General features: G+C 41.0%; 1 protein-coding gene across 7 annotated transcripts in view; it reads left to right on the plus strand.

Moving 5' to 3' along the window:
- Positions 1-26,603, plus strand: part of LOC146570116 (transcription factor SOX-6-like) — a 102,993-nt gene that overhangs the window by 675 nt on the left and 75,715 nt on the right. For 3 of the 7 annotated variants that reach the window (XM_085282953.1, XM_085282958.1, XM_085282959.1), the window contains exon 1: positions 17,410-17,429. The exons of 1 other annotated variant lie outside the window; for it this stretch is intronic. In XM_085282953.1, the coding sequence (XP_085139079.1) occupies positions 17,425-17,429 (5 nt within the window). In that variant the 5' untranslated portion in view covers positions 17,410-17,424. Of the gene's footprint in view, positions 1-562; positions 1,026-14,658; positions 14,730-17,409; positions 17,430-26,603 lie in introns of those variants that run through there. 3 more of the 7 variants (XM_085282956.1, XM_085282954.1, XM_085282957.1) reach the window with 3 other exon arrangements.

Below are 26,603 nucleotides of genomic sequence, written 5' to 3' on the forward strand. Positions count from 1 at the left end.
TTAAGTGATAGTAAGCTTTGTCAGGAGCTCGCCGTCTGTTACAGTTGTTTTCACACTGTTTGTATTATGATAATACTGCAAATCGTTTTCACCTGTAATTATATTTATAACAGCCACTGTAAAACCGCGTGCTTGTGAGGAGAGCCTAAACGGAACATACATATTTAGATATTATATAAAATTAACAATAAAGAAAAAAATTCTTTAAAAAAATGCCAAAACACACATTTTCCAATATTTTTCAGCGCATTTCCACCTTCTTCCTTTAGTTTGTGTAATCCAGATTCAAGGTTATTTCCAGACATAAAGGATGAAATCGTGCAAGAAAAGCAGGCTAAACTTCACCCACCACTACATCCCTGTCACGCACCATTAACAGAAATGGATTAGCGGTTCTGTAGCACCAGAAAATTGTTCTATAGGCTTAGAGCTCATTAAAAGACATTTAGAAAGAGGTCGAGAGTTCAAAAACTTTGCATAAGAAGTTTTTGAGCTCATTATCTTGAGTGATAATTCTCAAGAGCCCAAAACGTGAACTTGAAAGCAGCATTTCCAGAACACTTCACAGAAATAAAGCCGCTCTTAAAGTCAGCCCATCGCTCAGGTCGGCTGGAGGATGCGGGCTGCTGCAGTTTCAGCATTTTCCTCTCCGGCCACAGCGGTGGCCCTCTCGTCTGTCAACGCGAACGCGTCGGGTACTACTGCCGGACCTCTGTGGTCCTCGTGCGCGTTCACGGGCTCGCCGCACATCCACAGTGTACTGTTCCGTCCGTGGCCGAGACTGTGGTGGTGCCCCTGCGTATCCCCACTCGCTCTTGAATACAACCGATAGAAAAACAGACCACCGAGGCGAGAAACCCCGTCCTCAGGGCCTGAGCTGTTCCGGGGTCACGCAGACTGATCCTAGAAAAACCCGTGAGCCATAAATGAAAATAGACCCGCAGCACCAACACACAGATCCACCGAGACAATACAACCGGACAGGACAGCGTCCCGGGACGGCCCACGAGATAAGAAGTTAGTCCGTAAGTCTCCTTCCACCCCCTTCATCTTTTTCTTTACGTGGCTTTTTGCGTTTTTTCTTTTTGTACAGTGCATCTGAACTTTCTGGGAAAACACGAGTTTCAGTTTCACCTGACACTCGGACAGAGTGACGGCGCCGGTTATGTGTGAAGTTAATTGCGTGGGTGCATGAACTTGAGCCACACGGAGAGGGGGCAAGTTTCTTATTCAGAGCGGGGAGAGAGACCCGCTTCTCGGGCAGATCAGCGTGGGACCTTGTGTACCGTGTGAAAGCTTTTGGCCTCGAGTTCACGGTGGGGATGTGACAGAGAGTACAGGAGGACAAGGCACACGACAACGGCGGGCACCGACTGATAAAGTCACTTCAGGGTGTTCCCCGTATTTAGAGACACGCTACACCTCCGAGATAAGCCTCTGCTGGCCGGCAGATAAGGAGCTTTCAGAGAGAGCGAGAGAGAGAGAGAGAGAGAGAGAGAGAGAGAGATCACACGCGTGACAGAACGAGTTTAAAAACCACTGGAGAAGGAAGCCGAGTGTCCTGCTAACGGTTTTACTCATTCCTAAATAGCTGAAACCATATTTTCATCGCTTGTTGTTACGGGAGTTGTAGTAATAACGCGGAATTTCCCACTGTCTGCTGTAATTGTTAATTGTTTCACTCCTTCTTCCTTCCTTCTTTTTGTTTTTGTTTGCTCATCAAATCACTCCTCTATTCACGCTTAGAATCGCCCCAGCTTGACAGATCCTCAGGTTGCCAGTTTGGACCTGCCCACGCGCAATAATGACAATTTCCAACAGGTTGTTTAATTGTTTGGACTCTGGCAGAACTATTTATAACCCCCCCCCCCCCCCCCAACCCACGCACGCACGCACACGCACACACACACACACACACACACACACCGCCACCAGCCCTCCTCCTTAACTCTCTTGTAAGTGAGAGTGTCTGTCTGAAAAACAATCCGAGGAAGGGGGGGTCCGCTGGAGTCGATCTCCTGTGGTATTTTGTTTTGAGCAGGTGGTGCGAGTTGAAGTTCCCTCATAAGGTAAAGTGGCATTAGAGGGTCCAAATGGCAGACTTATATATAGGCTGCCAATTCAGCACATTGTTCAGGACTGCATGGCTGCGCTTTCTCCGCTGTCTGACGGAAGACCTGCGGCTTTTTTTTCTCCTCCCCCTCTTCCTCTGTGGGAATCAGCCTTGACAACAGGCGGACAAGCGTGAACACAGCGGCTGAACAATGTGAAATGTCCATCGGATCTCGAGCACGTGGGAAATAATCGTCACCCGCCTTATAAAATATATATTAAAAAACAATTTGATTTAGTCTGTATAATATTTTTACAGATTTAAAATACAAAACAAATGTTTTAATTCCGTCCTTGTTTTTTCACAGCTATTTTTTTTAAAAATTTAGTTCTATTTTAATTACATCACACCATCATTTGATGTGGACAGTCACATTTTCTAATTACATCTTCCTCTGTTCACTTCATCGGCATGCTCCTTGTTTTAGCTGTGATTCAAGAATCATCACATGACATTTATTTCCAACTGAATCCTGAAATGTTTGAAAATTTCAGGTTTCACTTCTTTTTATTTGTCTCACTGTGAAGCGTTGAAAAATGGGCTTACTTAGAAATCCAGCATTAATTTGATGTGCCACATATACGTCTTCTTCTTCTTTTTTTTAAGGATGCTGGGAGGCCTTTTTCCTGTGGTGTGATTCAGAGAGACTCTTTAGTGGCAGACAGAGGGCACAGTCGGAGGGGCAAAAGATTAAGAGATCTTACAGCTGTTAGAAAAAAGGGGGACAGAATAGAGTCAGAATTTCGGCACCAATCAGACACTTGCTGCAGAAGAGACCCAATTTTGATTTTTAGAATTTACTATAAGTTATATAAGTATATATATAATATATAAGTTAACTCTCTTTGGCATTACTGTTGTTTTAGTTGCATATTGAGCTTAACATCTATCTAACATCTGACCGCACTGTAGCAGATCCGAACGTTTCCATATGTTGTTTTTTTGGAGGATGTCAGTCACCTTCATTGGAGACCCATCTCTTCACAATTTTAAGCCTGTGGCCAATCTGGAGAGTCCTAATTATTTGTTTTCAGGCTCTTTGAAAAAGACACCAGCCCCCAAATTGGACATGTGTTGTACAAACACAAATTAAACATTTAGCCGTAAGTATTTCTCCCTGAGTCCTAAGTGCATATTAGTCAGCCTATACTTATCTCTGGCCCAACGGCACACCCAAATTGCAGTGTTGCTGCTGAAAAAGAAAGGTTGGGGCCCCAGAGAATGAGCACTTGAAACATGCTGGCAGATGCCCATAAGTTTCCCAACCAAAGTGGAAGCTTAGGTGTGTTTGTGCGCACAGTGCATGTATGTGTATGCTTGTTTAGTGCACTTTCACATCTTTTGTGTTTTTTGCGCTTGTCCAGAAAGAAATCAGACAAATGTGTGACTAATTGTTCTCACGCGCATTTTCACTGATTACATTGTGTTTTTGCACATGAGCGTGCACCACGGCAGTGTGTGTGTTCTTGTAGCACAGTTAGGTGTGTATCCTATAAAAGGATTTTCAGTGTGTTGTATGGTGCGTCCTTGTCATGAATTTCTATATTTATAACAAGACTTTCTGCCCGCACGCATGTATGTGCCTTCATTGCGAGTGTGTGAATGTGGGCCTGACTGGATGGACATCCTGCTCTATGGATTCGTCCCCATGTTTCCACCATGATATAACCCTGGAAACAGCTTCTTAATTTTTCCCCTGAGCAGAGAATAACGGGGTGCCATTTTCATTCTTCTCTCTCCTCTCTTTTGGTGGTCTCGAGGTAACCTTTTCTTTCTGCCGGTGAATCTCCAGCACCTGCTCCCAGCCTTCCAATTTTAAAAGCTCAAAATAAGAGCTTACCTGACACATGCACTTCTTAATGACAATCTCCTCCATGCAAGCACACAAGACACACACTCTCTCGTCCATGTCACATTTTTGCATACAGTATGTAGTCTTTGCTCTGCATTATGGCATCTTCTCAGATTCACTGCGTCTCTTATTTTGGGGTTTCTTGATGCACAGAGGAGCTCAAACTTTCTCCATCTTCATCAGCTGTTTTCTGCCTGTTCTTTCTTTATGCATCGTGTGGCCAACCTTTGATGTCTGCAACATTAACATTAGCTCTTATATACATGCAAATGGATAGAGTAAGATTTCTAAATATGTGGTTTACACGAGCGCTTTGACAAATGGTTGTTGTACTGTTAACACGGACACAGACTAGGCCTTCTGCCTGAAGAGGAAAACTTCTAAAAGGTGGCTTCAATCCACCTTAAACCTCTTACTGCTTTTTTTTTTAAACAAAAGCTCTTTTTAATCATATGATATGAATTCGTAAAACAAAAAACATTTGTAATTTTTTTGGTTCATTTTGAGATTTGAATGACTTGGCAGTGGACATGGCAGCATCGTTCTTGCTGCTCTCTTGCTTTTTCTCGTGTGGAAAAACTTACCATCACCGCTGACACGAAACAGAGAGCTGCCTTTTCTCCACGCTGCAAAAAGTCATTTTTGGAAATGTAAGAACTAAATTATTGAGGCAACATAAATCACCAAGCAAATCCAGCCTATGGTTTATACACATAAGAAGCAGTGCAGGATGGTATTTTACGTTAATGCTGAGACACTTTGTGCCCAGTTAAGGTATGTTTATGCATCCTTAAATGAAGCAGCTGTCATTCTGATTCCCCTGTGGAGACATATGTGTGAAAGAAAAAGTGGGATTTTATTTACTTTGCATTGTAGTCATGTTGCAATTTACAAATTAAATTGTGGCATCTGAAACAACCAGCTAACATTTTTACATTTACGTGATGACTACGATGTTAGGTAGTGAAAAGTGACTTGATGATGTTTTCATTAGGACAAAAAAGGGAAGAAAATCACATGAACTTAAATTTGTTTCTCAGAATTATGTTATTTATTTTGTGAAAAAAAAATCAACACAATTACATTACAAATCAGTAAATGCAAAAAACCCAAAGAAGCAGAAAAAAACAAAAAAAACCAATTAAAAAAACAGGAAGATATAGCATTTGATTTCTTTTATATACTGTAATGTTGCAGCAGAAGAGATTCGTCTCAGTAGTTTTTCAGTGTTGCTTATGTAAAACCCATCACTGTAACTTTATTGTTTCTTAAAACAGGCTGACTCATTGTGAAAAAGACATGGCTGTTTTTTTTCCTGAAGTTCACCAACCCCCTAAACTTCAGCACACGCCAGAAGTAAATGTCAAAAACAAAGAGTACATCGGGATAAGTTAGATGATTGTGGTTAGCCTTTATTTTTGGTCAGGCCTATCTGATCGCTGGCTTTTTGAATTTCTAATAAGGCTAGAGGGCTACCAGGTGACTGACACAAGTGCTCTAGTGGCTCCTTATCTGTCAGTCAGCAGTCGTGGCCTTGGACTGTAGCAGCAGAGGCAGCAGATGCTTTGGCAATTACACTCCTGATGAATTTACAGAAGAAGGAAATCACACAGAGAAGCACGTTTTTCAATTCCAGGAGGTTTTTAAGTCCTTCCTGGTCCATCGGCTTTGCTTTTGCATTCCCACTTTCTCTTTCAGCCTTTCAGTCTTCCTCTTTCTCTCCTTTCCTTTCCTTTTGGGTTACATTGAACACTCCAAACTAAAGGTATATGAAGTGGCTGGCAGTAAAGATGATCAGCCATGACCCAGAGATTGGAACTTTTGTGTTAAAAATGTAAAGAAAAAGAACTTACTTTCTTCTTTCTGTAAACCAAAAACACTGTCATACAAAAAAAACCCTGTGGCACTCTACTTTGTCATGACATGAGTCGTATGATTGGTGGGAGTCTTTGCTATTGTCTACACTAGGGCCATGGTAATTGTGTTGGTGTTTGTTATACTTGTTGTGATGGTGATATAAAAGTTCTGCAGATTGAAGTTGTGCAGTGCACAACTGATACTCTTATGTTTGTCCTGTTATTTTTTGTGTTTGCAAGGATTAAATGCCCTGTGTGGGAGATACAAACCCTCAGATGTTAATTTATCTGTGGTTCATTTTTATAATTTAATAGTAAAGCTGATCAAGAAAGATTTCAACGTTAATGATTAGTACTGGCTCACATCTTAAAAAAAGCAATGAGTCTTGGGTGGATTGTACTGTTGTAGGACTGAATAAAGGCGAGTGTCATTGGTAAACATCTCCTGTGTAGTTTATGCTGCTTCAAAATCAGAAGGGTGGGGTTCCATATCTAATTACTAATTATATCTAATAACAATTGCTGGAAAGTTTTATCAAGCCAATGAAAGTGTTTGAATATCTGTTTACACTTACACTTTTGTGTAATTAACAGTAAAGCTTGCTGTTTGTGGATTGTCATGCAACATAGGCCCCACCCCTCTGGCACACCCAACAGGTTAAAACAAACAAAAGAATTTATTTGCACTACCCTTTGATGAAACTCTGCTGTTGATGTTGCACAAATCGTTCCCAGGTGCTCTGTATTTATTTGCTTTCTTTCTTTCTTTCTTTCTTTCTTTCTTTCTTTCTTTCTTTCTTTCTTTCTTTCTTTCTTTCTTTCTTTCTTTCTTTCTTTCTTTCTTTCTTTCTTTCTTTCTTTCTTTCTTTCTTTCTTTTTTAAAAATCTGCTGATTTTTAATACAGATTGCTTCCAGGGCCACTTTAGTACAACACGGCAAGTTTCATATTGAACTTGCTTTGCAAGTCTGTCTGTCCAAGGATGGGGGAAAAAAAGAAATGTGTTGAAGTGTTTGTGGCAAGAGGAAAGTCCTCTTGTGCTGTCCATGAACCTTTCTGAGAGCATTTTGATGAACAGCTGAAAGTGGCAAATGATGCTCATACTGACAAAATAGAACCACACGCTACTGTGCATGTGTACTTTGGCTATAGGACAGTGCCCCACACACATTCATACTCAGACGCACATATGCATCCTTGGGGATACAACGCGTTTATCAAAACATACAGGGAGTGCTGTCACAACTTCACTGCTCTATTTGGCTCAAGCAAAGAATTTACTTTAGTTCAATACTTTGAAGTTGAATTTACTTTAGTGTAAAAAACTAATTACAAACTATAATAATAAAACAAATAAACTGGAAACAAATTTACATAGTAATTAGGTCTATTTTGAAGAAATAGAGACATGGATAGAAAAAAGGTCTGTAGGATAGACAGTGTAAAATATGGATGTAGCCACTGTGACACAAAAGTTTGAGATGAATATTTTTTTTGTCTTTTGGTGTTTTGAAACCAGTTGTGACAAGCAGGGGGGTGGGACAGTTGAAATCCATGCTCATTGGCTAACGTTCAGTGAACTGGATAATCCTCGTTTCTGACACTTAGAATGACCAGAATTAAAGTTTTATCCATATGACCCAAAGCTTTATCCATCTTTTTATCATCTATGGTTTGTAGCCTGTTTTGTAAACACGTATCATGATCTGATTGGATAAAGGAATGGACAAGAAAAACAAACAAGCAAGAAAAACTTGCATAAGTTCTTTTTAAAATAACTGGGTTATTTCCATAATGGAGAAAGTGTAAAAACTGTCCAAACTGAAGCAACAGAAACTCAGATGTGTTGAGCTTAAGTTGATGATTTGGGTCAAGTTTGAAAAATAAGGGAAACTATGTTTCCCACAGAAGTGTATCCTTATTAAACCCTTTTTGACTTTCACGACAACTGATGTAAAGATCGCACAGTGCCCCTTTAAATGTTCACTTATATTTGAGGTCATTTTGCTCTTGTATTCTGACCATAGTTATAGTTTATGTTGCACATTAGTTTTTTGTTTCTTATTTTGTTAAAATAAGATAATTTACGGCACAACACAGTAGATTCCACTGAGATGTCATTTCCGTGCATACGTGGTCATGAGTTATTAAATGTGAAATCTGAATCTACATTTTTGGTGACTCCGGGTCTGATCTGTTCCACTCTGCTCGTAATTTGCCCTCGGTGCTGTTCACGCTGATTAAGAACAGAATTCCTTTTTGAAAATTACTGTCAGTTATAGTTTCACTCTTAACAGCATATATCACAGTTTCCTTGGAAGCCAATCGGGACGTGCCTTTTCAGGAATCTGTAGTTTTTTGCCGCATAGCCAGTGTCACTCTATTTTCCCTCTCCTGGCCGCACAACCTGAGAGAGATTAATAACCTCTTTAAAGTTAAAGAACAAAAAAAAAGAAGAAGAAGAAGAAAGAAACAGCTGCAAACAAACCCAGGGAGGCTGGATTCTGGGTTCATGTTTACATTGCTTTTATGATTTGGTCCTTTCCTGCTCCTCCCATCTGCAGAAGCGTCACGCTGTTCTAAATGCAGGCTGGGTAACCTCCACTTTTACCACTAGTAGTGGTTTGGAGTAATGGGGCGTGGAAGCAGGGTTCGGGGTGCGAGGCCTCTGAAATGATCCTGTGGTAAAGTAGTGAGGGCCAGGATGACATGGTCCCACCCGCTGAGCCCAGGACCGAATCCAATTGGTCATCAGCCAGCTTGTCTACACAGGGCGTTGCCATGGTTTCTGAGCCATAAAGAAGTCTTTAATCGAGCCGTTGTCATCATAGGATGGTGGTGACCACTTGGGCTCAAAGTGGAGAGATATAGGCAGCAGTACAGAAAAAAAGAGAGAAAACAAGATATCAGCTGTGAGGCTCAGAATAGAAAAGGCAGAGCCCTGTCTTCATAACATACACACATAAGGATCATCCCCCTTTTTTAATGTGTGTATTTATTAACGACATGCTCTTGACAAGCTCTGCTGGCTCATGCCTGTTTGTATATGGCATGCTATGTTCTGTACATACTGTTGGATTAGCAGAAATGGGGTGTGTGGTGTTCAGCGATGACGAGATGCAGAGGAGTGGCGCTGGCTCGGGTATCGAGCTGACCGAGCTCAGACATCAGGTTTCCTCCACTCGGGCCAACGCATTTTAGATGGCTGGGTGGACAGCAGTATCACCTGCTGACATTTACGCTGGACGGTTTCACACACAAGAATACACACGATATGGTGACTGGTGTTAGCAGCACTGTGTGTGTTTACTCTGCTGTGAGCCATCAGGGTCTTCAGGAGCCCCACCTGTTGATGGCATCTAACATGAACGGCACATTTTGAGAGGAACTTAAATGAAATGATTAAACACGGCAAAGAAGCGCTCAGGGCAGTCGCACTGGCTCTGTGTGACAAAATGAAATGGCCTTTTGCCTCAGTCCTTCAAGTTGATGGTGCCTGCCACTGCAAGAGGGAAACATGCTGCCTCAGCAAGCTGTTTAGTATCATTCTGGAGGAGCTAACGCTGTTTCTCCCCGTTAAATATGGGAAACATACATAGACGGGCCTGTGATGTCACTTGTTATTGCTGGAGGCCCGCTGTAGGAAAAATCTCATTTGCCTTTGTTGAGCGCTGTAGTGAAAAGGAGCTTATGTTGTAAAGATGTTACTGTAGCTGCTGCGCCGCCCGCCACGTCTCTGTGTGTGTGTGTGCGCATGCCTGTGTCTTTAGCTGTCTCTGCACTACATTGTGCATCTAATGTTTGTTTTTCCTCACATTTGTGCAACTTTGACCAGACAATGGTTCCTGTACCTGTTTGTTTATGGCCCAAACAAAAGAAGTTAAGAGGCGGCCCTTTGTGCAGGAGATTTATGCATGACAGCGGCTATTGTAATTTTCATACATGTTTCCTCTGCCTGCCTCCTCTTTGATTTTTCATGTGCTTTGTGGACATGCTTCACCACCCTTTGTGCCAGAGAATAAGATCTAACTTAGGGACGGTGACGATGGAGTGAGTCATGCCGCGGAGAGAATGAAATATTCAGCAAAATCTTATGGAACATAACGGTTACATGTTGGGATAATGATTTGTCAGAGGTCGCATCAAGTTGCTAAAGTTCCACCTCTAAAGTTCGTTGTGACGCCCACAAGATGTTCCTGGGATGGTGCAACCCAAATGCAAACGTGTGCACGTGTGTTAACCCGTGATTATTTTTTTTAGGCTGAAAAGGAAATTTTAAGTCTAAGAGAGGTAAACTGAAAGGTCAAAAAAATTTACAGAACTGTGGAGAAATAAAGTAATAAATGTTGACATCATGGTTTAGAATTCTATAAAATAAAATGTGTGCATGAAAAAAGAAAGAAACATTTTACCACAAAGTAGCACTCAGGAGCAGTGTGAGATGGTGTTTTTCTTTTTGTTCTGGTGATGAGATAAACCGTATCTTTGAAGCGGACGTATGGAGAAAAGACAACTGGAATAAAGCGGTTGATATTTATTGCCACCGCAGTTATTCCCGTTGTTTTTTCTACCAATCCTGACGACCACCTCCTCCATCTCAACAAGTCTCCCCTCACATTCAGCTTCTTCGTGTTTTACGGAGCAGCAGATTTGTGTGCTGTCCTCTAAATCATTTCCCTCTCTAGCAGATTGCTCCCCACTGGAATATTGGCCTGACAGCCCTTTCCCCCCCCCCCCCTCCTTCTACTTCCCCAGTGGACTCATTTACATTTATGCACGCAGCAATTAATTACAGACTGGCGCTGGCCTTGTAAATTAGAGGGAGCTGAGGTCGCCCTCATTAATTGCCCCTGACAGTTAAAGCCTTGTTTGGGTCGTGACAAGGTTGACTTTAGGCCGGGACACTGGAAGCTTTGCAAAGACTGGCGTGTCTTCATGCATCTGATATCATTTTGGGGTAAATTAACATGTTTCTTGATGACTATGTTATTGTGTGCTAGTTTTTTTTCTCTTCTCTTGGACACAGAAGCATTTTGCAGTCTCTGTGTTCTTGGCATCCAGAGGTCACCATTCCATTCTTTGTGTTTTGTCTTCAGAGTAATGTCTTGTGTATTCTGGGGGTCTTTCATCCAAATGCTTGCGTATGGGAGTTTTCAATAGGCCCAGGAGTCAAGCAGGCAACTTCTCACGGTTTTGGCCTTTTCATGCGAAGACGCTCCAACTTCTTCCAGCTCCTTCCTTCACAAGGCCCTCCTTTCTTCTCTGTCACGCAGCGATGTGTTTGTGCATACCTCACCAGCTCGACAAAAGAAGGGAGAGATCCTATTCACTTTTGCCTTTGACATTCACCTCTTGTTTTTACAATCTTTCCAAGGCGCGCTGTTTGCACAGTGGAACAGGCTTTGTCTTGAAGAAGCGGGACAATGGTGAGCACCATAATGTAATCTCCTAAGGGTGGTGAGCAGAGGGGTGAGGTTTAGACATATGTGCTGGCGCTTGCCCCTACCGTCCTCTGTCTCCCTCCCACCTTTAACTTTAGCAATATTTCATGTTAACAGCGACTTGGGAGAGAAATGCGTGTTGTCACTTAAGCTTCTGTAATGTTCGCCCAGGTATTCCGTGAAGGGAACACAAAGGCTTTTCACTCATGCAAACATCCCCTTCCCTTGTTGCACCTTTAAAAAAAAATGTAAAAAAAATTCTGTAGCAGTTTGGCCACCCACGTGCAAGACTTCAATCCTTTCTTCTCCTGCTGACATAATAAGGAAACATTATCCATTCCTCGACTTAACTAAATGTTTTAGCAGTCTAAAACCATCTATCTATCCATCCATCCATCCATCCATCCATCCATCCATCCATCCATCCATATTCCCTTTATTGCTTGAATATCTAGGTGTGTATAGTTTAGCGAAAGGCAGGAATAGCAGCACATTGTTTTGCTTTAGGGCTTGTTGTACAAGCTACGTTGTTTCATTTAGGATGTCACGCTTCAAGGACAGAGTAAAGAAAGCAGCAGTATTCTTAAAAATTGAAATTCATAGAACAAATAATTTGTGCAAAAGTTTTTTTTGTCAAACTAATATTTGTAAACTGTGATGAATGAATCATACAACCTCAGAAGCACTGTCTATATGTCTGTCACAGTTTCATAGTGCACAGATTTAAGAGTTCAGTGCTAATAGTTGCACACAGCAGGTTTCCCTTCTTACGGGCCCAGAGTGAAAATACTAAAAAAAAAAAAATCTCTGAAACATTACAAGGCCTGGATGACATGGCCAGTGGCCCTCAGAGAGGCAGTGTGCGCTATAAGTGCATCATTTATGGGTCAAGTGAACCTCATTTTGGTTTAATTGCCCATATGATTAGCTGGAACCATGCACTGTTTCCTACGGTGCAGACATGGAAGTGGCAGCACAGAGCCTCATGCAGCGCCACGCTCATTGAGAGCGCTTCCGCCTAATAGAGTTCCATTGTTCTTTCTCCAGTGTGTCCACGATTGCACAAGTGGCATTGACAGCTGCAACAAGACAACATTTGGGACTGCGCATATTTTATTGCGTGAATGCGTGCATTCATTGTGCAGGTGCTGGCCTCGCTGTGAACATAACACAGGGTATCTTCGTGCACGGTATTGCTCACCTCTTTTTCTTAAAAAAAAGTTCCCTAATGCAATGATGTCACAGCTTTGGTTTTTGTCTTTTGTCTCAGACCTTTTGTTTTGCTGCTTTCAGTATCTATTGCAAATATCAGACACTTTCCCCCCTGCAGCTGGCTCAACTGTAGGGTGACATGTGCCATTTTACAGCTGTTGGACAGTGGGCCAAAAAGGTAGCTGTTACTTCCTGCAGTTGTCAGGAGAAGCCTGGAATGGCTCTATAGCCTGGATCTCCTATGTCAGGTCCTCCCTGAGATGAGGATCTGACAAAGTGGTGAAGAGCAGCAACTGAGCATGAGTGTGCAAGCACAATGTATTAAAGGAAAAAATAAAAACAGCCAGTGTGTGTCACCTGGTCTATAAACGTCCATTTGAGTGCTCACTGCTTCCAGCGAAGAACTGGGTAAATAATTCCTGCATTAATTTACTTCAGATGACTAGCTCTCTTTTTGTTCTTTTATATTTCAGGCTCTACAGTACACACATTTATAGCAGATCCGTTGGGTATAAGCACTGTTTACACATTGCATATGCACATGTGGACATGTGCAGAAATCCTGCAGAAAACACGCACACCAGCATAAGCCAGTGGGTCCTTACACACAGGATTTTTGCTGAGTCTGTGCATTTTTTGCGGCAGTGCTCCTCTACTGGACAGCCAGCTGTCTCTCCGATTACCCAGCATCCTCCAGGTGTCAGATCTGCCATCTGCAGATGAGTGGCAGGGTGTGTGGACGGAGGAATGACGGGGGAAAAGAGGGAGAGAGAGGGGGGGGGGGGGTTAAAAAGAAAGAGAGGAAACAGAATAACTGGTTCTGCAGACATCTGGAACGTGTTCAGACGGGTCAGCGAGAGCTGCGGAGTGTGAACGCTGCTCAGGGGAATCCAACTCGCAGTCACTTGATTGAGAAAGTGGCTTTTTGAGTCAGTGGCTGCTCAAGGCAAAGACAGAGAGACACACAAAGAGAGTTGCATCTTACAGAAATGTTTGCAGGGATGTTTCACCAAAATGTGTTTTTACCCATTATTTGTTATCAGTTTTATTATCAGAACTTCTTTGATTTTCTCCGTTCAGAATAAGATTCCGATTTAATTGTGCCCTGAGAGAAAAATGCTTCTACGAGAGAATGATTTGGCTGATTAAAGACATGAATAAAAGATCATATAAGCCCAGTGTTTGCTTTTTTCTTCATTGTTCTCAATTAGGCTCAAATGGTAGAATCAAAGGGGTGTTTGTATGGCCCCCTTTGTAGCACTTAGATGCTGTGTTTGGGTGACTTGATGATGAGCGGCATCAGAAAAATGCTGCTTTGGTGTGTTTAATTGCTTTGTCTGTCGTTGTCTGCACAGACTCTCTCTTTAAGAGCCTCCTTATCCTGGTCAGTTCTTTCTTTCATAAATTAATGACCTTCCTCTCTTAATTATGACTATCTCTCTCTCATCCTGGGGCTCCCTCAGAGTGATGACTCACTCCATCCTGATCATGGTACCTTCAAAGTGTTGTCATTATTTGTTATTATCCGGTTTAGCAAATGACTGCTTGTGGTTTGCACTTGTGTGTGTGTGTGTGAGTGATGCTATAATGAGGCTGACCCCCGGTTAGCTTCGGGAGTGAGAGTGGGTTATTTTAGGAATGGTGAGCTGTCCACCTGATGAGAGATTTCTTTTCCGTGCTCTCGCTGGAATCAGCTTTTAAAAGAAAATATCAGACATCGCTAACCACATTAAGACAGATTTCAGCCAATTTCTTCTTCTTTTTTTTAAACTTCAAAGTCGCGTACAAGAATCACGTTGTTTGTCATTTGTTGGGCTTTGCATGGCTCAGTGTGCGCCGCTGTTTGTGCAGGGGAAAGTGCTGCGAAAGAAATACACTGATCCTCTGTTGGGTCTGCCGCGGACTTGATACAGGAGCTCTGTTCTGTCATGAACATCCGCTACAGAGAGCTCCCAGGTGGGGTGAGAGTGTTCACTGTGCTCCAAGAACAGATCCCAATTCAAATTTTCATAGTTTGTCAAACCATTGCTGGCGTGATGCAAAAAATGTAGCACTGAAAAATATTTCCTGATTTGCATGGCAAGGCTGTCGCCCTGGAGGGTCACATAAAATGTCAGTTTTCATCTCATCATAGATGTTATCTGACAAAATATTCCTTGTTTTTGTCTGTTTTGCTCTATTCTAGGTGATGTTCATGAATTTTAAAGTGCATCCTTAAGTGTGAAGAGGGTGTTGGAGCTGAAGCCTCTTATTTCTGTAAGTTTTCCTCATCCACTGACATGACAAGTACTTTCTTGCACTGTATCACGCCAGCTTCTTTGTGATTTTGTGCCACTGCTTGGCACCTTGGATAACAGCTTCAGTAACAAGGCAGATGATAAGCTGTTGCAGAGAAAACACTATTGTTTTGGCAGAGCAGCACAGAGCGGCTCTCGCTGGTGTTTGAACATGCCAGGTTTTGCACCAGTGGTTGTGTTACCTGAGTTGCGTGTGTGTGTGTGTGTGTGTGTGTGTGTGTGTGAATGCTAGCCCATGTTAACAAAACTGTATCCAGCTATTTGCTTGTCAGCCACCTCTCACTCCTCCGTTGCTACAGACAGACTGCTTTTGATTTTGTTTCGCAGCAAATGCAGACCTCCACTCCTGGTAGTGTTCTGTCCTGTGTGCCCTCAATTGCCGCTTTCACTTGGGTGAAGAAAGGGGTCTTTTAAAGGCTCCCACAGGCATCACTCCAGGAACCTCTCACTGCTGGGACCTACAGTGTGCCTTTTAATGGACTTTCTCTCTGTGAGCAATAAAGATTATATCTGGAGTCAAATAGTGCTGCAGGTAACACTAGCCTAAATTAATCGGGTGAAGTCGCTGGGGCTGATCTCAGTGGTTTCAGCAGAGACATATGAAATGTACAGATGGCAGAGGTTGAAGAAAAGAGTGATCTGACCATCTGGCTAATCCTCCTGTTTAAGAATACCTATTAAGGCCCTGTCTAGTGCCCCTTGTGTCACTGGTAGGTCAGATCATCTTTTATCACAAACTAGAACTGCAGTTTGCTACCTGGGTATGGGACCAGTGCAAGAGGTCACAAGATAAATAAGCCAGGTTACGGATGGAAAGAAAGATAAAGAGAGAAGAAAGTGGTTAAGAAGATGGATGGATTGATTACTGAGTGTACTTACCCCTTCATCCCTCTGAAGTATGAGTAAAAATCAAAGAAAGCACCACTTTGGTTAAACTAAAAAGAATGATCAACTAGAGCAATTTAGGGAGCAATATTGTGGCTCTGTGGAATCCTTTCACAGATTTTGTTTTGTCATAGATAAAAGCGCTGAAGTAAGGAACTGTATAAAGATTGGGGGAAAACACCCAGGTGACTTAGGCTCGCTTATAATTCTATCAAACATCCTTAATTTCATCAGCTGATTTGCAAACTCAAAATCAAATTATTCTGTCTTTTAACATGCAATTGCTTTTCAAATCCAATAACATAACGGTAAGATGACAAGTGGACCCTCGTAACAAAATCACAGTCTTTATTGGGTACCAATCCTGTCGTGACAGCGATGATTTATGGCATCTTTGTTTCACAGGACTTTGGAAGGAAGAGGATGTTGTGTGCTTGAGTTACAAAAATTGAAGCCTTAACTTGCTATAAATATCCAGCGAATGATCAGAAGAGCAGTTATGTGTCTGTGGCGTCACTGGGCAGTGCTCCAAATGTGAAACAGGATAATGTCGATTATTGCGTGTTCACATTTAGTGTGTGGAAAACTACATTTTTCTTCTTCCTTTTTCGGTGAATCCAAAATGTTTTAATGCTCCATAAGGGAATTAGGATCAGAGCTTATATACCCATAAACTGACACACCATGTCCACGGCACGGGATTTCAAGCTGTAGGCGATATTAGTGTGGTCTTCTGAAAATCTCAATCAGAGCCGTAATGAGCAGTAAGGAAGACCACTTTATGCAGAATGATAGCCCTGTGTTCAGAGCTCTGTTGTTACACATAGCTGCTGTAATAGAAGTCATTTGCAAAGAGTTAGACAAGTTACCAGACAGCAAGCAGCTGTTGGGATGATTCGTAGTAAACAAATGAGCTAATAAGCTAATGAACCCACTGAGGTTACCTGTTTGGCCTCCCCCAGGAAAATGTCCTTATCTGCTCCACGACATTTGACTTTAGCTTTGTGTGAGAACTCAGCTGCATTACTGCTAATGGGCAGCATCTAACAACATTTAGTGTTGTTTAGTTAACATTACGCAGTTAACCTCATGTTAATCTTATGTTAGCAGAACTCTGTGTCCTCTTCAAGTTGTACAATTAGTTTACTGTTCTGATTCATCCACACATATGACTTTTCTGTGGTGGACAGGATACCTTAAAAGGACATTTTCAGGGATGGGAAAAGAGAAGTGAACTGCTAGAGTACATATGCGTGAGTGTTATGTATGTTGTTGTTTCCTATATGTGTTTGTGCTTGTATGTGCGTTGGTGTTTTGCACACTCATGCCTCATCAACATCCCATCAGAGACCCATCTGGTTTTCTTTGAAGAGGCTCCTCGTGGAGCTGCAGCAGCCCTGGCTTTAAGGCAGGGCCAAGCCAGCAGCAGTTCCTCCCCACTTACACATAAGTCCATGGTGCAAGGCCCTCTGCCAGTAACATTATAGACCGACCCTTGTGGCTACTTCCCAAACCACCCAAGCTCATACCCCACTTTCTCTCTTCTATTGCCCTTGAAATGGGGCCTGCTCTAAATATTATCTCCCCCTGTGCTTTATCCCTCCGTTTATCCCTAAGTCTGCAGAGAGAAGAAAGGAGCCGTGGGGCTTAGTCACTTTTTCCCTTCTCTTCTCCTCTCTCCAAAACCACAGGCAGCGGCAGCGGCTTCCTGGAGATGAGCGCTTTTGTCTGTTGTGTGACCGCTGTGGCTTTAGGCAGATCCTCCTCTGATGAGGTAATGCGCAAGCTGGATGATCAGGCAGAGGGAGAAAGCAGGGAGGTGTAGGAGAGGGACCTCAGTTTGGATCTATATTTTAACCTTTGATTTATCAAGCTGGTTCTTACATCCACATCCTGCTTCACATGGAAGGCTGTTGACTTTAATCCCTGGATCAGAGACACAGTTGGCAAAGTTGAACTGCAGACTACTGATGAGTGGCGAGTGTCTGTGAAAAAAGGTTTAGCACACGGGAATATTTCTTGCATTTCCTCTGCTATTGGCTCCATTAGTAATCAGTAACTCTTTATCATTTTGGGAGTTTGTTTCCGCAGTTGCAGCAAAAAATATTCATAAATATTTGTTGCTGCAAAAGTTACAAAATCATTTTGCATCAATATACAGAAACATTTCAGTATTTGCAGATATCCAGATCTTGTCTTGAACTGGTGTGAAATGAAGCAACACTTTCATTATTCCCATTATTCACTTTGTGTTTCAGCTGCTACTTAAGAATTTCTTCATAGATTAAAAAAGGTGTCAAAGGTTTTGTGTGATTTTTATGTGCAAATTTCCACTCAAAAAAAAAAAAAAATACTGGAAAGGAACCTGCTCATGGTTATTTGCATATGTGTCTGGACTGTAAGTGTTTCCAATGCGTGTTTGCCCATTTTATCTTTTTTTTTTTTGGTAACTGCTGCTACACTCAGACCTCGGGCCTCCTGTTAAGGAGTGCCAGCAAACTCACTGACATTAAGAATGATTGGTTTCTGTTTTACCTGCCATGGGTCATGGAGGTCTGAGGCCAGGGTCAGCCTCTCTGTTGTGGTTTGTGCTACAGGAGATGTCACCGGGTCCTTAGATCACAGTGATCCAGCGTATTATTCTCTCCAGACAATATGCTTCTATACCTCTTTGCATTCTTGAACATGCCGTAGCTGGAATGAGGTGTTTTTTTTTCAGCTGTTTGGTTTCCTTCAACACTTCATTAAAAACAGTGGGTTTTAAATACCTTGTGTTTGAATGTTGTGTTGACTGTGTAGGTGGAAAGAAGGAAGGTCAAAAAGCAAACAGCACATCTGCAACAATGGCTCTCCTGCAGTGCAAGCACTTGCTGTTAAGAGACTTGTCTCAGCTTTATATTTACGATCAAAATTTAAGCAACCCTGAATACAGTTCACTGCAGCATCACACAACAGCATAGCAGCCTCATAATTACAGTATTCTCATTAAAGTAAAATCCTGCATCTCATTTGAAAGCTGCCATCAGCAAAAATTAACTTGCCCTAATGGCCGCTGATTGCATTCCTGCAGTGGCCAACCCCCTCCTCCAAATTTAGTGATCTGATCATTTAAGTACATGCTAGCATAATTGAGGTCTCTCCCTTGATTAGATTTGCGCCAGCTTTTAACAAAGCCTGCTCGAACTTAATCCAATGACCCCCATTGTAGCAGGAGAGGATGGATGACATCGCTCCTGGTTAGCGTCAACATCAACCGTGCCGTCGAGCAATTAGAGGCCACGCTGATAAAGTAGCTGGACAACTATAGCTAATGATACAAATGTTCTCAAAGCTCGTGAGACAACAAGCTGAAAACTGAGCCACGTTTCATAATCCATTCATCTGACTTTATACACAGAAAGTTTTCAGAAAGGACTTTGAAATGAGAATTTAAGTTCAAGGAATCACTTCGGTTTTACAAATAACAAGCTTGTTATTCATATTATATTAGGCATGCAGTAGTAAGACAGCGCCTTTCACTGTAATAAAAGAGTCCTTGGAGTAAATTTGAATGTTTATTTAGTACCAAACAAAGGCTTACACCGACTGGAGCTGTCAGATTCAAGCAGTGTCAGTGGTTTAAGTAATGTCTCTGAGTTTTACCCAGCTACACAACATTCTTGTGTCGCAGGCCTGACCCACTGGGACTGAAACAAGCAGTTCAGCAGGGCATAGATGCGCTGTCTTTGGCTACTTCTTCTGATGACACCTGCTTGCCCATAATCACAGTTAGAGACTAAACCTCCTGCTGACCTGTGGCTGTGTGTCGCACGTTAAATCCTCTAATCTTCTCCTTTGTTCTCTGTCACCCTCGATTAGTTATGTAGCAAGAGTCAGCGAGAAGAAAGTATGTGCTGAGTTTCCAAGTACATGCCTGTGCTCAGATTAGTAACCTTTAAATGCTCCATGCATTTATGAGTCTTAGGAGCTTAACGTTGGTGTTGAAAAACAATTTTTTTAAAACCAAAGGGGCTCAATATACACAGGTTCCATCTAACGTTGTAAACTTGATGGTGAGAAATTATGACTGGCTGATGTTACAGTTTTTTTTAATATTTTGAAAACAACAATAATAATTAGCATTTTAATCATGAAAAAAGTTAGAAACTGACACAACCAAAATGTTACAAATGCTACATAAAATTAAAGCCTTCATGAGTGACTCCATCACACACATTCACCTGACACAGAATCGTAGCTGATGTTTAGCTTCATTTTATCCTGCAGGCGACTATGCAGTTAGGCTATGTCCGACTGATCTTATGATATAAGCGTCTTTTTAAGTACTGTGAGGGTTTTGAGGGAATCAAGACTTTGTTTATTGCTTCTTCCCATCTATTCTGTGTCTGTAAACCCTCTTCTATTCTTAACAATAGGATTTCACTATAAGTAGGTCTGGACAAGTTGAAGCTCACCTGTTCAAGCTGTAACTAATCATAGGACTATCTTGGCCTATAAGGTGACACGGGATGAGCAGGCATGCTGGTATGTAAGGAGGAACAAGAAATAACACAAGCAATTTTTGGATAGCAGCCCAAGTTTGTGAAAGGCTGTTTTCGAAATCAAAAGTTGCTTGATTAGCAGTTTCAGGATGTTTTTGCAATGCTTTTCTGATGTACTTTACTAAGTTTAGGCATTCAGTACAGGCAGACGAAGCATAGCAGGCCGGAACATTTAAATTGAAATAACTCAGAGTATGTACACCACCTTATCGAGGTTTGTGTTTTCAGGCAATTGACAAAAGCTGACACACAATGCGATAATTTACGGGGGTAACAATGCTGTATTATGTATACCAGAGACACTTAAGACTGAAGTAACTGGGAAATGAATGCAGGCCAAATTTATGTGCTTGTGTTTAAGAGGGCGAGCAGCTCTAGAGCATGTTTGTCAAAGCCTTTGGATAAGGCTCCAAAATACTTGGCTCCTTTTCAAATGCCGGTTTGCTTGCTGATAATAGAGACAGATTTTGATGCTGCTGCCAGTTTGTTGTTATATAAAAAAGATACACGCTCAGATATGCAGAAAAAAAGCGTGCCACACAGGCGTCACTGAAGAAAAATACACAAATCCAAATGATTTATCGCCTGGATGCTATTAATTTAACCTATGGAGTCTTACTCAATAATTAATGTCTATTGGCATATGACCCTATATGCCATACAGTAAACAGCATGTCTCATAACTATGTATGAGATCTTTAGTTAGCTAATATATGGCTGAAAGGCTCAGAGACAAGCCCTGGGTCTTAATAAATCAGCCATATCTAATGAACCCCCTAATTGTGATTTACAGCCTGCATGCCCAGTGCTGTGATGGAGAGTAAAACAGCTGTACAGAGAGAGAGAGAGCGAGCGTACAGAGGACGAGAATCATCCAGTGGCACCAGGCAGAAAAGAAACTCTGCTGTATTAAAAACATTGCTCCCTTCCAGCAACTGTGAAATTCTTGTGTGGGTCCCGTGAGACCTTTGTCCAGATATGTTACTTAATGCGATAAAAATCAAGCAGCTGGACGAGTAACCGTCACATTCAAGTCCAACCACGAACTGAGAGCAAGCAGAGAGGGATATTTACACACTCGCATAAAGCGCTCCACCCAATCCAAGTTCTTTTTGTAAATTATTTTGATTCATTGCCCGTGGTTATTTTGCTTTCCAGTGGAAGACGTGCTATAGCTCCTTCTTCTTCTTTGTGTCTTACTGCTATACTTGCCTTTTCCTGTCCATTGCAAACTAACTGAAAACATGCCTCGTGTTGCTTGTGTGCCAGAATGTTCATATCATCCACTAGTCAGATAAACAAATGTAAGATGGATTTCATTATATTATGCACAATCGATAGACTGTCCACAGCTGACATCAGTCTTTCTGGAACGATCAACTCCACCTTAGTATTAAATATTTGCCCTGTTTCAAGGACTTAAGTCATTGTGAACATCGACTGCTGTGATTGGCTAGATTAACAACCTAGTTTGAAGTTAGGCCTTGTGCACCATGAACAATGTATATTCTCTGCAAGGTAGGACAATGGATACTTTGTGTGGTTTAAAGAGGCTCTGATCTTGGAGCACGCACGCACACTTCTCGACACCCAAGGCTGTGGCTGTGTATAGTTTTATATGTGTTTTTACATTCTTCATATTCCAGACAAAAAAATGCACTGTGACCTATTCTGTTTTTATTGCCTGTTTTCTTCTAAACCAGCTACAGGGCTGTCTCTTCAGTATTTCATTTCTCTCTGCTACAGTATACAAGTGTTTATTGACTCATCCAAGGTATCAAATATTAACTATCACTTCATGCATAACTGTCATTTAAATAATTTCACACACACAATACACACATTGAAATATATATATATTTATATATATGTATCACCAATAATTTGCCTTCTTGACCTCTACAGTTACTGTTAAGTTTTTAATGTTCAATTTAACCATGAGGTTTTGCATATGTAGACAAAGTAGCCTTTCTTATGAAAAAACAGATGGCAAGCAAGTTTGAAAATGAATTTAGTAATTAAAAAAGTACATTTGAAAAATTTCCTTTTTTAAAATTTCCATTTTAATTTAAAAAGTGTTAATGTAAATAACTGAGGAAATGTTTTTTTGTTATTGCTGCTTTTTATTGTAAAACGAGCCACATTGTAAATTCAGTGTAAAAATGACACAATTGGACAAAGAAAAAAAAGGAATGAAACATTTAAAATATTCAAAAAGCAGCACTGAAACCTTCCCTGCTGGTACCTTCAGGGTTAATGTGAGGGAACACAAATGCACATAGAACAGACATCTGCAACAATGTTGCTGTAAAGCATGAGGAAGACACACAATGTATGCTTTAATCGGAAAGATAATTTCATAATATTAACTCCACTTTAGGAAAATGTAAAGATTTTATATTCTTGGATTTGCAGTTTCGGCTACATGCATCTATAAGCATCTGATACATTAAAAATGCAATCACATTCCCACCATCTTTACTCCTTGCATGTTGCGTACATGTTAGCCACTATCAAAATGAAGTGAAGAAAAGCCCCATGTTCTTAGCAAAGATGACTTGGTAGGGCCATCTGTACACATTATGCATTTAAAATGGTTAATAATTGAATAAAACTATGTTTTTATTGACTGACTGAAAGTAGCATGCGCCTGAATAATGCATTCATTTCATGCTAACAAATCGTCAAAGCTCTTTCTCAGATAGGGAACAAAGCTTATTGTCAGCGGATAGAGCAGCAACTGGGATTACAATGGGGACATGCAGTGAAACGACTTGTCAGTCCTAATCTAGGATTAGCAGGCTTTCGCGCCTCCCGGGTGCTCTAAAAGCCACCTGTTTGGACGCTCCTGCAGATGATGTGACACACTAGAGCTGCTTGTTTGATTCTAATTCTTTTGTTTGCATCAAAGTTTTAAAGGATTTTGGTTTTCCATTACAATGGCACGATCTAAGCATTTAAAGCATTGGATGCATTTAAAAAAATACTATTGCGGAAAATCTGCTCAAACGGAATTTGTCACTAATTGAGATCGTCCGGTCCTTTTTCAGAGCACTGTATCTGGGTATTAGCACTGATTATGTCTTTTCACCCTTGTGTTCAAAGATGCTATAAACATTTACTGTTTTTTAGGATTGCTGTGCTTTTTTTCCTAACGAAGAGCATTTTTCAGGATGTTTTTTCGGCACGTCATATCAGTGATGCGTTTCTGAGACCTGAATTCTTCTGGACCATTATATCCTCTTAAGTCAACAATTTATGAATTATAACTTTGAACAGGGTAAGCCAATGCAGTAAATTAGGACTGAAGAACACTGAACATGTCTGAGCGTGTCTGATGATTGTTCTCAAACTTAGCGAGACCCTCGAGTCCTAAAATTACTTATTAAAGCTTTTTTCTGCTGCTTGCCTCTGGGCTAATGTGATCAGTCATGTGTGAGGGCAGCTGTTGTATCGCCACAAGCTTCTGTGATAACTTTGTACTGCCGCTGTCACCCTGAAATATACTTTTGAAACTTAATCCTCTGGAAAATGAACCCAATTTGATTGTTAATCTCCTTGATGTATTTGATTTAGTAAATATATTTGCATTCTTCTGAGATATTTTAACCGCACCCAGTTGCACCTGTGCAGAGTGAAACACTTTAATATTGACTCAGTTCTTAAGGATGAGTTCAAGTACAGTTAATGTCTTTCTCCCTGAAAAAGAAGGACTTTATGGTTTTGTCTTTATTCTTAAGATAATTGGATTCACCCTTCTTTACAGCTTCTCAGTGACTATATCGGAGGTCAAAGCACAGCAAGGCTTAAAACTTGTGCAACAAGCTTATTTGTGCATCACAGTGGAGTTATGTTCATTCCCAAAGGGGTCAAAGGTTTCTGGTGCCTTCCAGAGGTCAAAGGTAATTGCTTCAATTAGTGCCATCAGCTCACGCAGATATATACTGTAGCATAATACCTCACATAAGGTGTTTGTCATATGGCAAGCTGTGTGTGCTTTAAGCTGATACAAATCAAAGGTGTAAAGAGGTCAGCAGAAAGCGAGATCATAGACGAGCGCATGCTGGTGTAGACATTTAAACGAACGAGCAGAACAGAAACAAATGTGTGTTGGTTTTCAAGGGTCCTCAAGTAATTGCCATCATAATGTAAGCCTTGTTTCCACCCGACTATAAAATATGCTCGTTTATGAATGTTCAGTTTTATTAAAAGTTACATAATACTCAGACTCATAGTTTTGATTCAACTTTTGGATGTGGCCTTATATTTATTATGCATATGCATGCATATATTCACAAGAAATTACACCTTTGAGCACGATTAGCAATTAAAAACATACTTTACTTTGTATTCCTCACATTGTGCTTCATTAAACAGTCTGTTTCTTAATAGTTTTTGGAAGCTTCCAACTTATACAGATACCTTGTACTTCTATAATCCTTCAGTATTTGTTACTATAAATTTTTAGGTATAATTACGTCCGCTGTTTGACTTTGTTAATGCGACATATTATGAGGCATGCCTTAGAACAGAAAATATTCACACTGACCAGGGCTTCTAACTACTGTGAGCGAGGGGCTGCAGACAAACAGTCCCTTTGAGCCACTGAGTGTTGACTTTGGTTTTCAATGGTCTCTTCATTGGTTTACGCTGTATCGTTGCCATGAAGTAGATAAATGTATATGTGTACTGTATTTGTGTTACCTAGGGGTGTGTTCACATGCCAGGAAAAATAAAAAGCACAAGGGAGAGTGTTGGTCACTAAGGCCACTTCTGGATTTCTGGGGGTCTGCGGTTTTAGTCCGGCATCATCGAGGTACAGAGGCCGAACACACAGGCCCAGAGCATAATGAAGTGTGTTTACGCCCACTTGACAAACGATGCATTCATAATTTGGTAACCGTTCCACCGTTGGCTTTGATTAAGATTTTTACATCAGCAGGACTAATGGAGACATCAAACCCTGTGTTTGCTACAGGTGTCCGTATGATGACAGATGAAATCCTTAAACTGCATTTTTTTCATGCTGGGGAGTATAAAAATATTTTCTTTCCACATTCTCATAAAGTAGGAAGGATTTCTTGTTTTGCTTTTTGTTTTGTAAATTGATACTTGGAAAAAAACAACAACAATTTTTTCCAAGTAAAATTTTATATCATTAACATGATTTTAAAATATATTGTATATAAACATATTGCACCTGATATGGTATGTTAATGCTAATTAAATGACAGAAATCCACCAAATCTTCTTTTTCTGTCTTTGTTTTTGTTTTACTGATTTTCAGTGGCTCATCTGACAGACTGAACATTTTATAGTTCTGATCTCACTGTGTGGAACCAGTTTAACATCGCCACCATATTACTGAAGGTACAAACTACACCTTATAACCAATCAGCAGTTAATAAGGCCATCTCTCATGTAGAGAAATATGTTTGTTTGGTCTATTTCCAGACGTGATAGAAATAAAATGTTTTCTATGTAAGTTAGTTGGGCAGCATTATCCCCTGTGCCTGTGTGGGTTTTCCCTGTGTTCTTTGTGTTCATTTGTGAAAGTGTGGAAATTCTGTGTTGGCACTGTTAAAAAAAACATTTATAACATTGCCTCCAAACTATTTCATATCTGGTATGTAAACTGTATACCAACATCTTCACCACTTGTGTTACACCAAGTTGTTAAACCAATTATATGAATAAACCTTCAACATGTTGTGTCTGTTGCAGACAAAAATTGACGTCATCTGCCCTCACAGAGGCAAATGACATTGTTTAAATAAAGTTAGAAATTTAAAAAAGCTTTCTTTCAACTATTAGATTATATTCTTACAGTTTAGAATCACACCAGTCTGTTAAATAAGAGCTAAACTTGTACTTTGTACCTTGCCTAAATGCTTCTTCTACCCTTCCCCTCTGAGTGCCTTGTGGTTGTAAATATTTTCTGACAGAGCCGCTCAGTGTAACATACTCGCACAATAAGTTCTATTTACCTGAGATTTGTGGAAGGATTTGGCTGTGATGGCTGATTGATGCAGACACTGCTGGGACCCAACAGTCATGCACAGCATCCGCCCACTGTATACCTTCTTTCATTGTTTCACCTAAGTCATGAAAAGGTCAGAGAATACCTGCCTTTGCGTGTGATACGAAACTACAGCAGTGAAATAGAACAGCTACTTGTTGGTTGCACAGCTACAGAGCTGCCTCTGTAAGTGAAATCCAATGAGCTGGAGTTTCAGAAAACAAAACTGCTTTTCTTGCTATTAAGCCAGTGATGAAATTGGCTGGGTTGGGGGGGTAACTGCTGCTGCTATTGAACTTTTCTATTTTGGGCAAAAGACCCATGATGAGAAATCTCTGGGAGAAAACAGGGCAGCATGTGTGTGTTCACATTCCACATGTCTGACCTA

This window comes from Mchenga conophoros, linkage group LG7 (assembly GCF_057382185.1).
Source record: "Mchenga conophoros isolate Kocher_MC1m ecotype Shallow Benthic linkage group LG7, M_conophoros_male_GT1.1, whole genome shotgun sequence".
In the NCBI taxonomy this organism is placed as follows: domain Eukaryota; kingdom Metazoa; phylum Chordata; class Actinopteri; order Cichliformes; family Cichlidae; genus Mchenga; species Mchenga conophoros.